Source organism: Ipomoea triloba, chromosome 5 (assembly GCF_003576645.1).
Source record: "Ipomoea triloba cultivar NCNSP0323 chromosome 5, ASM357664v1".
Taxonomy (NCBI): domain Eukaryota; kingdom Viridiplantae; phylum Streptophyta; class Magnoliopsida; order Solanales; family Convolvulaceae; genus Ipomoea; species Ipomoea triloba.
This window is the reverse complement of record NC_044920.1, coordinates 28,879,251-28,892,866: the sequence shown is the minus strand read 5'-3', so window position 1 is coordinate 28,892,866 and position 13,616 is coordinate 28,879,251. Positions and strand designations below refer to the sequence as shown.

The 13,616-nt window shown below is 31.7% G+C and overlaps 1 protein-coding gene across 2 annotated transcripts; it reads left to right on the top strand.

The window, feature by feature from the left end:
* Positions 1–9,862: 9,862 nt before the first annotated feature.
* Positions 9,863–13,230, top strand: LOC116019302 (protein PIN-LIKES 3-like). 2 transcript variants are annotated; one of them, XM_031259454.1, is made up of 10 exons: positions 9,863–10,009; positions 10,455–10,624; positions 10,962–11,041; positions 11,133–11,379; positions 11,480–11,689; positions 11,896–11,988; positions 12,112–12,212; positions 12,366–12,418; positions 12,508–12,693; positions 12,852–13,230. In XM_031259454.1, exons 2-10 carry the CDS (start codon positions 10,490–10,492, stop codon positions 12,974–12,976), a joined length of 1,230 nt encoding a protein of 409 aa, XP_031115314.1. In that variant the 5' UTR covers positions 9,863–10,009; positions 10,455–10,489; the 3' UTR covers positions 12,977–13,230. The 2 variants fall into 2 exon arrangements, with proteins under 2 accessions (XP_031115314.1, XP_031115315.1); XM_031259455.1 differs by lacking the exon at positions 10,962–11,041 and having other exon boundaries at positions 11,128–11,379.
* The last annotated feature ends 386 nt before the right edge of the window (positions 13,231–13,616 follow it).

The window sequence follows — 13,616 nt, the reverse complement described above, 5'->3', positions numbered from 1 at the left end:
AAAAAAAAAAAAAAAAAAAAACCTACCCCCACCCCCCCAGCCCGCAAAAAATATATCACATCAATAAAAATTAGACATTTCAATAGTCAAGTCACTATTAATTTAACTTCTTACAGCTAGTCATTCATCAAGAAAGTGGTCAATTACATTTATTGGAAGTTTCAAGGTTCATATAAAAATTTATGTTGAATTTTTTTTCCTTATCCCTTGACTATTATACATTAATCATATTTAGTTATTGACTATTAAAATTTTTTAATTATATGCATAACTATATAATTTGTATCATATTTGATTCGATCTGTCGTTCAATTTCTCATCCAACTATTGCCAGAATGCTTCTTTCACGATGAGCACTTCTGAAACGAGCGCTACATAACTTTTTTAAGAAGGAGCACTTTTAGAAGAGCACTACATTTGCTTCTTCTAAAAGGAGCATTTTATTATTTTTAGTATGGTAATCGAAATGAATATTTCTAAATGAGTTAATTTCAGCAATGGTTCCCCGACTATGTTGCTTTTTTTAAAATTAGACCCTGACTTTTAATTTGGACAACTTAGGTCCATTGACTTTCAAATTCTTTCTAATGTTGGTCCTTTCATTAAATTTTGGTTAAGTTGATGTCAAATGAAGGGATAAAATTGTCTGCTCACCTATTTAGTGTATTATTACTCGTATTTTTCATGTCATGTATGCTGTATATATGAATATATAATCTAAGTCGACGACTGAGATTATATTTATATATATATAGCGAGAAATACGAGTAATAATACACTATTAGGTGAATGGACAATTTAACCCCTTCATTTTAAAATTTGACGAAAGAACCAACATTGAAAAGAATTTGAAAGTCAAGAGACCTAAATTGTCCAAATTAAAAGTTGAGGACTAATTTTAAAAAATCAGCATAGTCGGAGGACCATTGCTGGAATTAACTCATTTCTAAATAATCTCACATGGTTATCAAGCAGCATTAAATTCATTGAATAGATGTGAAACAAATCATGCATGAGAATAGTTATTAGATTCCAAAAGCCATAAATACGTCAACAAATATATACATCAACAAAATATAAGATATGTGGGCAAACATGAGGGTTCAGTATTAACATTGAAACATATTGAAATTTCACATCCAGTAAACAATCACTGCATTGGAAATTCACAAGTGAAACGCAATCTTAGATGGAACTATGACATATACTACATAATTAAACATAAGAGTTAATTACTGAAATGGTTCATTGGTTGTGGCAAAATTATCAATTTAGTACTTGATTTTTTTGGTCTAATTAAGTCCATCAACTTTATAAATTTTAATCAATTTGATCATCCGTTTGTTTAGCCATCAAACGTTTGTTTATTCGGGACCAATTTGATAATTTTGCTATAGTCAAAGAACCATTTCAATAATTAACTCTTTGGTTTAACAAGAGAGGAAATGGTGCATGTGACGATCAAAATGATCCATTGACTATAGCAAAATAATTATCAATTTGGTAGTGTTAACATTTAATAGTCAAATTACCTTATTAGTGACTAATTCTGTCATGACTTTGACAACTCAAGAACTAAATATAATTGAATTTACTATTTGCCCTCAAGACCAAAATTATCGTTGTTTTACTTTAATTTTATTACTATCATGTAATAAAAGATCGAGAAATATAATAAAGGTACTAAAATATAATAATTAATTAGGTGGTACATTGTATTATACTTATGACTTGTCTAACTAGACTAAGAGTGCGATGTTAATAATATTCATATGGTACAGACGTAGTATAATGATATGTATGAGATCATAAAATAGTATATATTCAAATGATAAGTTATAGATAAATTAAATAGTGGTTTTAAAAAAAAAAAAGAAGAAGATAAATTAAATAGTTGTATCGTATACGATTTGATATCAATATGTATTGCATTAGTATATGCAAACATTATGTATGTATAGTATATATTATCATATGAACATAGTTATGTTGACAAAATATATACAATTGAATATTGTATTACGAGAAATATGATTAATACGATGATCGAATGATTTAGAGTATCATTAAGAAAATAAAATTTTTTAAAAATATCATTATTGTATAGACTAACAAAATTTTTTCATCACTATATAAACAAAAGTAGACTCTAAAGTCTGATCTAGCAGGGTTCCTTGAAGGGTCTATCAAGCCTATTGATCAATCCTGTTAGTTTAATTTAACTTATAGCATGATTGGTTAACATGGCTACTGATTTTGTTGATTAGTCCTATTAGTTTAGATTAATTAAAAACAAATTTGCAAGAAGCCAAGAATATAGTGAATCTTTTGTGAGAAGGCAGAAAGAAACATTATATATATTTTTCTTTTAAAATTATAAATTCAATAAGATGATTAAAAATGCTATTTGAGTGGCATTTTAAATATCAGCTAAGACAAACGATCATTTACCAAGCACCCATTTTAATTTATTGACTAAGTTAATAAGCTAAACCTAGTTAAACCAACTAAAAATGGGTCATTTTCTAAAAACATCTGATACGTTGTTCTCATTTGTCAAAACACATGCGCATACTTGTTAGGCAAGTATACCAGTATTGTTAGATTGAGTCAGATCGATTGAATTGAACCAATACCCAGTAGAAATTTCTTACCATTATACTTAACAATTTAAAAATAAACCCTTAAAAGAAATTAAAACCCAACTTTAATTTCTTCAAAGTCTGATGACCCCTAAAGTCTAAAATTTCGACCAGAAAAAAGTTGCACTAATTAACACATGATTTTTTCTTTTGTGTGTTCCTTATCAATAATTTCTAGGGTGGCCATTAATGTTTTGTTTAATTAGTCAAAATTATGGGTTAAGAGTAGGTGGTCCTTACAATAATCTTTTGAATCTTCATTGATGCCAACCCAGAACCTTCTCCGAGATCTTCGCCACCTGCATCTCTTCTCCCCCTCAAAGACCTGCAATAATATCAATCAGATGTCCATCAAAGACACGTTAACAGAAAGACAATATATTTTTGTGCATAATAATTAACAAATGGATCTTTGTTTTATTCACGATTGATGGATAATACGAGGATGGAGTGTTTTTCTCCCCCTGCGGCGATATCCATGTTGTCAACTTGGAAGGAACACAAGGACAGACACAACGCTGTTCAAGGTCCAATAAAAGACACCAACGTTACAATGCCCTTGTCCCTCACATTATTGTCTGGTTCGATCGTTTCATTCACATACAAGAACCGGTTTAATTAACTGTATAGTTTTTATTTTATTTGTTTTTGTCATTATCTTACTAAACTTAATTTTTCTACCATGTTTCACTAATTACCCATCACTTTCCAATCTTGACCACTCAAAAAATTAAAGTAGATGGATATTAATAAGCCTCAGTTAGTTTTTCTCTAATGGTCCTCCTATCTAATGAATCACGGACTCATCATAATTTATCCTTCCACTACTTGATTTTTTTAAAGAAAAAAAAAAACTATTTTTGTTGTTGGTTGATGTTACCGACCACTTTCAGTCGGTAATAACATTGAAGAATTTTTCAAAATTCTAAGTCGAAATGACCAAGAATTTTTATTTATTTATTTACTATTTGGTATTAAAAATTTTTAGATTTCTTAACCTTCTACGATAACATAAGGTATTGTGCAAGTTGTTTAAAAAATATTCATATGGACAGCTTAGCTAGTCACAGATATGATGTTTGGGAAGAAAGACAAGAAAGAGTGCAATAAACATAGGTCTAGTCTGATGCTCTGTCAAGCCGTGAGACCCTTGGGATTAGAGATTCAATTTTAAAAAATATAATAAAATTCTTTAATTACCTTTATACCTTTTGTTTTGCAAGAAAAATGAATGCCACAACTTCTAATAAAACTCTCAATTTGATTTTTTTGTTTTTCCATTCACAAATCATACAAATCAAAGCTCTAGATCGAGATACAATTGTACAGAGACCTGCAGATGAATTAATGAAAGTGGTGATCATGATGGGAAGTGGAAATTGCTAGCTATATATCTATTAATATACACATAAAAAACGCTATAATTAAGGCAGCAATTAATAAAGACTTGGTCTTCTGTTCCCACCCATCACCATCAATTCATCATCATCATCATCAACCTTAGTTTTGTCTTATGAGAACTGGCTTTTCCTCCATGGAAAGAGAGTTTCTATGGATAAAATCCAAACAATCAGCTATGGCTTCTGCATAAAACGAATTCGACCTCGAAAAACTACTCTTCAATCTCACCTCCCCGCCGCCATTATTGCCGTACAGTGCATAGTTTATCTCCCTGGTAATGCCCAGATTCCGGCCGCTAACCTTGCCGCCGGTGATGCTCCTCTTCATCAACGCCCGGACCGCGCGAAAATAAAGCGCCTTTAGCCTGCTCAGAAGCCTGAAAAGGTGGAAAAACTTTGCCCGGAGCCGGTGAACGGAAAATCTCCGGGAGTTTAACCTAAACCCTTTGTAATATCCTCCGCCGGCGCCGGCGCCGGCGGTGCATGGCTTCCGAACCCTCGTGTAACACGTGCGATGATGAGTGTAGCCCATGGCCATATATGGGTTTTTGAGGTTTTGGGACGACAATGAAGGTCTGAGGATTATATTATTTAACGTTGGGAGTGGGAAAGGGGAAAGGGGAATTGGGGGGGTTTGGAAGAAGGGAGGTTATCTTTTAGTATTGGTGGAGGTTTATTATATATCACAAGTTAGAACACACAAGAACAACAACGAGAGTTGTGTGACTCAAGACTTGGTTGATTGGTATAAGTAGTAGTATATATTTAGGATTTCTTGATTGTTTACTAATCAAATGATTTAGACTAATGAGACAGATATAGACTTAGAGAGCGAACTATTTTATTTTGTTGGATTGAATGCTGTTATACATTTTGTTTGGCAAAAACTTGTGTGAGACCGTCTCACCATGAGACGTGTCGGGTTGGGTCGGGTCAATATGCAAATGTAACACTTATGTGCACAAATGTCATACTTATATGCTCAAATGTAATACTAATCAGAAAATAAAACTTTTGTTACTTATTAGGGTAAATGTAATACTTTTAATGTAAAATACAATACTTTTATATTTCGATTTAAAAGTATTATATTTGCCCTTATAAGTGACAGGTACTTGTCAACATTACTTATTATGAAAAATGTATTACTTTTTCTCTTATAAGTAACAAAAATTGTATTTTTGATTAGTGTTATATTTGAACATATAAGTATGAGATTTGCACATATAAGTATGACATTTGCATGGTGCCTTGACCCGACCCGACCCGTCTCACGAATAAGGATTCGTTAGACGGTCTCACACAAGTGTGACCCTTTTATTTTGGCAAAAACTTGTGTGAGACCGTCTCACCATGAGACGGGTCGGGTCGGGTCAAGATGCAAATGTAACACTTATATGCGCAAATGCCATACTTATATGCTCAAATGTAATACTAATCAGGAATAAAATTTTTGTTACTTATAAGGGTAAATGTAATACTTTTAAGAGAAAATACAATACTTTTACATTTCGATTTAAAAGTATTACATTTTTCCTCAAAAGTATTATATTTGCCCTTATAAGTGAGGGGCACTTGTCAACATTACTTATTATGAAAAATGTGTTACTTTTTCTCTTATAAGTAACAAAAATTGTATTTTTGATTAGTGTTATATTTGAGCATATAAGTATGACAATTGCACATATAAGTACGACATTTGCATAGTGCTTTGACCCGACCCGACCCGTCTCACGAATAAGGATCCGTGAGACGGTCTCACACAAGTGTGACCTTTTATTTTTGGGGCGACCACGTGTTTCCCTGACCAAAAACACCAATACTAACCTTATTTATATCAGGTGGATCTTAAAGATTGGCAAAGCACATACTTTCGTGATGGGATAATATTGCACATATCAATTCAAATTATATAAATATAAATAAGTGTAACACTTATTTAAAATATAAGATTTGATATATATACTGGATTTTTTTAAAAGGGAAAACAACACTATTCATCATTCTATTTATATAAAATAGTGATTTCAACTCTTCAATTCTTGATGTAACCATTATTAGCCATCCCTATTCATATGAAATAGTGATTTCAACTCTTCAATTCTTGATGTGACCATTATTAGCCATCCAATTTTCATAAGGTGGTAGTTTTAATTTAGTCTTAATTACAAACAAAGGCATTAAGTCCATCACCCATATATTACAAGTGTGAAACTTGTAAATTAATATAAAGACAATATTGTAATTTGAAGCTTTAAAGTTTAAACTATTAAGTCTCCATTAACGTGTCGAGACCGATCCAAAGTCGTTAATATTATAATCGAATGAAAAGATAGACTAGAACTATCGCTTTGTAAATAATACAATTTGAGGGTAAATAATACTTATATATGTCGTTAACAACTGTAGGAGTAAAATTGTTGTTTTGTATAAATAAAGTTAAAAAAAAAAAGTTACTTTTCATTATATTTTATTTTAGGGGTGGTCATCAGCTAATAATTGGTATATAATGCCACGCACTTGGTCACTTATATGGAGTACTATGATATGCTTTTACAAATTACAATAGATGTTTATCATAATTGTATTTTATTAGCCAAAGTATTGAAATATGTTCATTGCAATCATGAAAGTCACTTAGTCCTCAATATATAAAATTTTATTAAAATCAAACAAATACAGTTATTTATGATCTTCCGATATGATCTTATTGATAACCTAATAACTAATTAAAGAAGATCTCCTAAAGATTATGTTTCTAAATAATGTGTATATAGGGTAGTAAATAATTATTTAATATATAGGGGTCTATAATTATATTATATATTAGTCAATAATTCTATTTCTATTATTATATTAATTGTATCTATACAAAAATTCGTCATTTCTCATCCCACAAACTGCACTATTTATTTTCTAAGTTTGAGACAAATGTGTAAATAGGTGGGACACATGAAAGAGAAATTGTCTCAATAAAGTGAATTTAATTGCAAATTAATTGACTAGGGGTGGTTGCAAGATTAGATAGGCATAATTAAGTGCTTAACAAACAACAAAGATTTCTTGTCTCTTTTCTTCTTTATTTTTTTTTAAAATTTATTTATAAATTTATATTATACCGCTCAATTTCATATTCTCTTGATAAGATTATATATACAACAAGACTGCTGATACAATAACTGCGGGTCCAACTAGATTTGGGCACTTCTTCATCTCCGAGGCTAAGAAACCAATTATAGATCGAAACCAGGCACCATTATTTGGGACAAGCCAAAGTTGTCGGCACTTCTTTAAATCTCAAATCAGTATCCAACATGCATCACGATCAACATGAGTCACCACCTATTTCTGATTCTTGAGCTCCATTTGTACGATCGATTATCATGTTTCAACCTTCTATACCTCTTGCCAGTCTTAACTATATAACATGCTCTCAATGCGATTCAAATTCGTGACATGCTATGATGTCAATTGTCAGAACCAAACGTTTATCACTATGCCAAAAATTATACTTAGTAACAAATGTGTAACTTTAATTTTTTATACCTACGTAACATTTAGCGTTAAGTTTTGAAGATAAGATATTAGACTCAATCCATCAAAACTCCGCCCAACAATAATAACGATTCATTTTTTTTTCTTTCTTTTCCTTTTGTTCAACTAATTAATGAGCGATTACTTTTGAAGAATGATGAGATTATTACTCTCTAATGATATACCTAACATTTTCCAATTTATTTAAATGAGGTTGGGAAAAGACAAAGGATAGGCCGAGGAGAGTACTTGTGGTGGCACGCAAGACACAAGCTCAATTAATAAAAGGTGTAAACTTGGATTTGTTAAATAAAAGTCTCACAATTTTGTCTTATTAATTGCCATTTTTTTCTATTTTTTAAATTCCACCTTAGTGGCCTACATTTTAATTTATTATATTCTATTTTGTATTTTTATTTATTTTATAGCCGTTAATAGTAACCTCGTGTTCCATTAAAGTTTGGACTGTACTATATTTTAATTATATGCCTTTTTCCCGACCACAAATTTTCATAAAATTGGAAGGACAGAGTTTTGTGATGTCATAAGCATAATATATATATTTTTACTGTGCGATAATAATAATGATATTATTAATGAGTTTATGACTGTCGGTATTAGGGAATTCTGATGGTGATTAGAGACAGGGCGGCAAGGATAAGATTATCAATAAGACCATAACAATTCAAGATCAGTATTTAATTTTAATTATATACTAATGAATTATTATTATTAGGGGTGGCAAATTTAATTTTTAATTTATTTATGATTTTGCAGTCTTGCACTATTCATATTTAGACTCAGATTTGTATGTTTTTAACACTTTCATTAGACTTATAGGAATGAATACTAGTTTTGACTTGGCCAAAATATATGACAAACTGGAGTAAGATTTATCTTGTATGATGAATTCAGGTACATAAAGGTAATATTATAGGTACATAAAAATATTTAAATACATATATAAAGTTAATATTGTAAATACATAAAAACACTACAAGAAAAAATTGCACAAAGACAATGATTTTTTGTAAAAGTATTGTCTTTTATTAAAAAAGACAACAGTTTTATCCAAAATCATTGTCTTTGAAGCAGCACTTTTGTCAAGACAACGGTTAACTATTGTATTTAGTGTGTTGTCTATGTACATTTTGTAAAAAGAAAACGGTTTTTTTTTTAAAGACAACGATGTTATTTAACCGTTGTCATTTGTGTGCTGTCTTTTACCGCACTTTGAATACACAACACTTCAAAAACAAAGTGTTGCCAAGCAGTCTAACTAGTTGGTATGGTTTAGTAGCTAGTACTTTCCAACCAGCTTCCAAGTTGGGTCAATTACTATTAAGTTCATGAAATCCAAGCAAACCTAATGAGGTAATGGAGTTAGACTTCAAAAATTGGATCCAAGCCCCAAATAAAACTTACTAAATTTTACAGGCCCAAAATCCTGCTTGGCCCCCTGATAATCCAAAGGCCAATTTATAGAATAATATTATATTTCAGTCTGGGAGCACCAAATTTTATTTTAAGTTATCAGTGATGTAATCTGGTATTATAATATGCTGGGGGTTTGGTTGCATCTCAGCTACACCCTACAACTCAACATGCTTTCATCTTTTAACAATCAATTTCATTTCCCTCATTAACATTAGCCCATTAATAGCTAATATAAATTCAAATTTAAGAAATTATACTTCATATATTGGCAATGATATATACATTTTTGTTCATAATAAAAAAGGGGATAAATTTTTCTTATAAAAACGCAAAATGTTCTTATAAAATGCTTTATGTAATGGAGTAATACATATTATTGTATTTGTAAGAAGTAATAATTTAGAGCAATCTCTGGTCCAATTGTTAACTTAATAATCAATTAAGGTTGTGATCAATGCTATATACCTATATATATTGTTTTTTTTTTTTATTTAGAGAATGAGTTAAATTGAACTCTTCTATTTTTGCTCCTTTTTTTTTTTTTTTTTTTTTTTTAAAATTTTTTTTATTTTTTTTTTTTTTTTTTTTTAAAATTTTTTTTATTTTTTTTTTTTTTTTTTTTTAAAATTTTTTTTATTTTTTTTTTTTTTTTTTTTTAAAATTTTTTTTATTTTTTTTTTTTTTTTTTTTTAAAATTTTTTTTATTTTTTTTTTTTTTTTTTTTTAAAATTTTTTTTATTTTTTTTTTTTTTTTTTTTTAAAATTTTTTTTATTTTTTTTTTTTTTTTTTTTTTTTTTTTTTTTTTAATTCATTTACTCAAACACACCAAAATATGCAAATAATGATTTCTAACCAAAAGCTTGGAGAGGGGCTGAGGGAGTATATTGACAGTTGAGGGTGGAGGGCATGAAAGTGGAAAGGAAGTCTGTTATTCCAGTTGCAAGTATCTACTAGTGTTCCAACCTCCAACACTACAACAACCTCAACAAAATTCTGTATGTCTTCTTTCTCTTGTTGTTCTGGAATCTTGAAGTTATTCCATATGAGATTTCAATTCCCCCCCTCCAATCATCATTATCTAATGTTGTATGTGAAATTAAGCCTTTTCTGGAAGATTATATATGAATCTTGACTGTGAACTACTTCTTCCTTCTGGGTTATGATTCTTCCAAAAGTGGTTTAAAAAGGGTAATTTTATTTACTAGTATTTATTATCTTGTTTAGCTTATTAATTTCTTTACACTGGATTGCTAAGTTTATGAATCAGATGCTATGTATATTCACCAATATCTTCTGAAATTACTAGTTACTAGTCAGTAAATCTTTTGGGAGAGTAAATATGCAAGCTAGGGTTAAAGGGAGCAGCTAATTTGGTCTTGTAGTATTGATGTGCAAATTAAAGCTATTCAATTTGATTTGCTTCAATTATTGTGTATGAAGGTGTTAGTTGCCGATTTTCTGGAAGGATTTTCGTAATGGGAATCAGAGAATTGTTCTTGGTGGCCTTAATGCCTGTGTTGAAAACACTGTTTATTGCTATAGTTGGTTTGTTTCTTGCCCTAGATCGCGCGAGTATCCTGTCTGCGCCTGCACGCCACCATTTGAACAACGTAAGTGGGCAGATTTATGTTGTTGGCATGTTTGCATTACATTCTCGTTTTCTTGAAGTGGTTCTTTGACAAACATTACTGCTAATAAGGTTAATTCGAGTATAGAATTGATTTATATGTTTCGATAATATATAGCCTACAACTGTTACTGTTGAATTGAAGTAACATCTTTTTTGTCGTGGTCCTATCTTTGGGTTATGATATTTTCATTTTAAAATGAATGATAGCCTTGATGGGTCTTCGAGTTCATGTTTTTTTGAGATACCTTATAAACAAAACAAAATAAAAGAAGAATACAATGGACTAAAAGTGTGCATACCTTTTTCGACTTGAGCAGCTTGTGTTTTACATATTCTTTCCGGCACTTCTGGCTAGCAGCCTCGTAGATTCAATGACGGCAACCAGCATAGTTTCTTTGTAGGTGTAATATAATGCTTTTCGTTTATTTGGCTTCCTCGATCAAATTCCCCCTTTAGTACTTCTGCTAAAATTCGGTTTCTAAGTCCAGGTGGTTCATTCCCGTGAGCATTCTTATTACGTTTATGGTTGGATCTGCACTCGGATGGATACTAGTTAAGATCACAAGAGCTCCTCGAGAGTTGCATGGCCTCGTTATTGGCTGCTGTGCAGCAGGAAATATGGGGAACTTACCTGTCATTATAATCCCGGCAATCTGTGCCGAGAAAAACAATCCATTTGGGGATTCTTCGACCTGCTCAAAGAATGGAATGAGTTATGTGGCACTATCTATGGGGGTAATGATTAACGCTTCTTTTGGTCTGCTTGGACCGAACAAACAAATTAAACTCATTTTCAGCAGACTATATGCTCATTCTTGCTCCTTTCTTTGTGCAGATAGGAGCTGTTTTTGTCTGGTCTTATGTATATAATATCGTAAGAGCGTGTGGGAATAATATCCCCACCGATGCCAAAGTGGACTCCAGAATAAGTGAGAAGCAACACGATGAAACCTCAGGAATAACCTTAGACTACAACTGCACAGAAGCATTATTGTCGGAGAATTACTTGAGCTCGGGAGAGAAACGATCAACACAAGAAGTCCAAGTAAATCCTATGCTTCTCTGTTTCGAAAAGATGCATTATTCGAGAGAATATTGTGTTAAAATATCACTAACTCAACTCGAAAACAAATGTGTCCAATTATCTCATAGCTTCAATTATCTGTCATATGGTCTACTCTAGCTTTCTAATTGATATTAAGTTTTTGCGAATCATAACAGATAATATTAACCTTCTTCTGTATGTATCAGCTGCCAGTATTCGGGAAAATTAAACAGCAAGTGAAAACGTGGATGGAAAATATTGAGCTGAGGATGATATTCAGACCTCCAACTATAGCAACAGTACGTGCTTGATGGCTAATTTTACAATATCTCAGAGCAGTCGGTCCAAGATGGTACTTCCGATTTGCATGGATAATGATTGTTTATTTATTTATTAATTAACGAGTGCTACTTCTTGTGTAGATTCTTGGAATCATTATTGGCGTTATCTCTCCAATAAGGAACATCATGGTTGGCGAGAGTGCTCCACTACGTTTCATCGAGAGTTCTGTTGTTTTGCTAGGGTATGACTCCTAATTGTGAATATATGTTCTTAGTCCTATTTGTATACTTTATTTTTTTTGGGTGACGAGGAAAACCTGCAACTATTATCCCGGTGCATTGAATGATTAAGTTTCAAAAGTGACCATTTTATTGCCTGGATTGACCTTTTACAGGGATGCAGCAATCCCTTCAATGACACTGATAATGGGGGCAAATCTTTTACGAGGTAACCTTAGTAGCGCCTCGACTGCAGCCCTTCATCACCATTCTTTTCAATATCTGAACATTTATGCATGTAACGTCGTTTTGGTTCAGGATTCAGAAGATCAGGAATTGGTCTATGGCTTCTCGTGGGGATCATTATAGTCCGATTCGTCGCCTTGCCTGTTGTAGGGATCGTCGTCATTAAAGCTGCACGAAATCTAGGCATGGTGGGATCAGATCCGTTGTATCACTTCGTTCTTCTTCTTCAGTATTCGGTTCCTCCAGCAATGGCCATAGGTAGGATATGATTTTTTCTGGGGTCTGAGCTTACATGATTGAGAAATGGAGATCAATATATATGTAACCTAAACACTTTTTTTTTTTTTTAGTACTACTGATTCTATTACAATGTATCTGTTCATATATAACCTAAAAACTTTTGTGAAAATTGGCAGGAACGATCACACAGCTGTTTGAGATTGGGGAGACTGAATGCTCTGTGATAATGTTTTGGAATTATGGGGTGGCTTCAGTTGCATTGACACTCTGGTCAACATACTTCATGTGGTTTCTATCCTGACTCTTCTTCTTCAATTCTGTGTATTGCCTGCTGCCTATTTACTAGTTCTTCATTTTCTTGATTATTATCTCATCTGTTCATCATCATTTGAAGTTCAAAAAACTGTACTGGCCCTAAAACTTGGGGAACTTATCCAAGCTAGTCACCACCCGTTCTATTGGATCGAGGCTTGTATGGTGGATTCTAGTCCAAAACTATGTTGTTTCATAGCTTTTAGAAGCAGTATCTTTAGTGGTGTCATTTTTTTTCCATAATCAGACTAAATTTGGTACGATGGGTACATAATCGGTTTATAAATTAAATTAATACTTTAAGCCCAAAATAAAAACTTGTTAATTTTCAACCAAATATATCTTAAAAATTATAATGTAAGAGTTTTTTCCACTTTTGGTCCTATGACTTTAGTGTTTCCGTCAATTTAGGTACACGACTTTCATTTTGCCACTTTTAGTCCTTGACTTTGATTTTTTTTCCACTTTTAGTCCTTTCGGCCATCCGAGTGATAACTTTTAATCGAAATCAACAAATTGTTATGTCATTAAGCGGTAAAAGTGTATTTTGATAAATTTCTAAATATATTAATAAATAAAATCAGATAAAAAATAGGAAAAAGAAACGTTATTTGCTTGTTCTGCTTCGC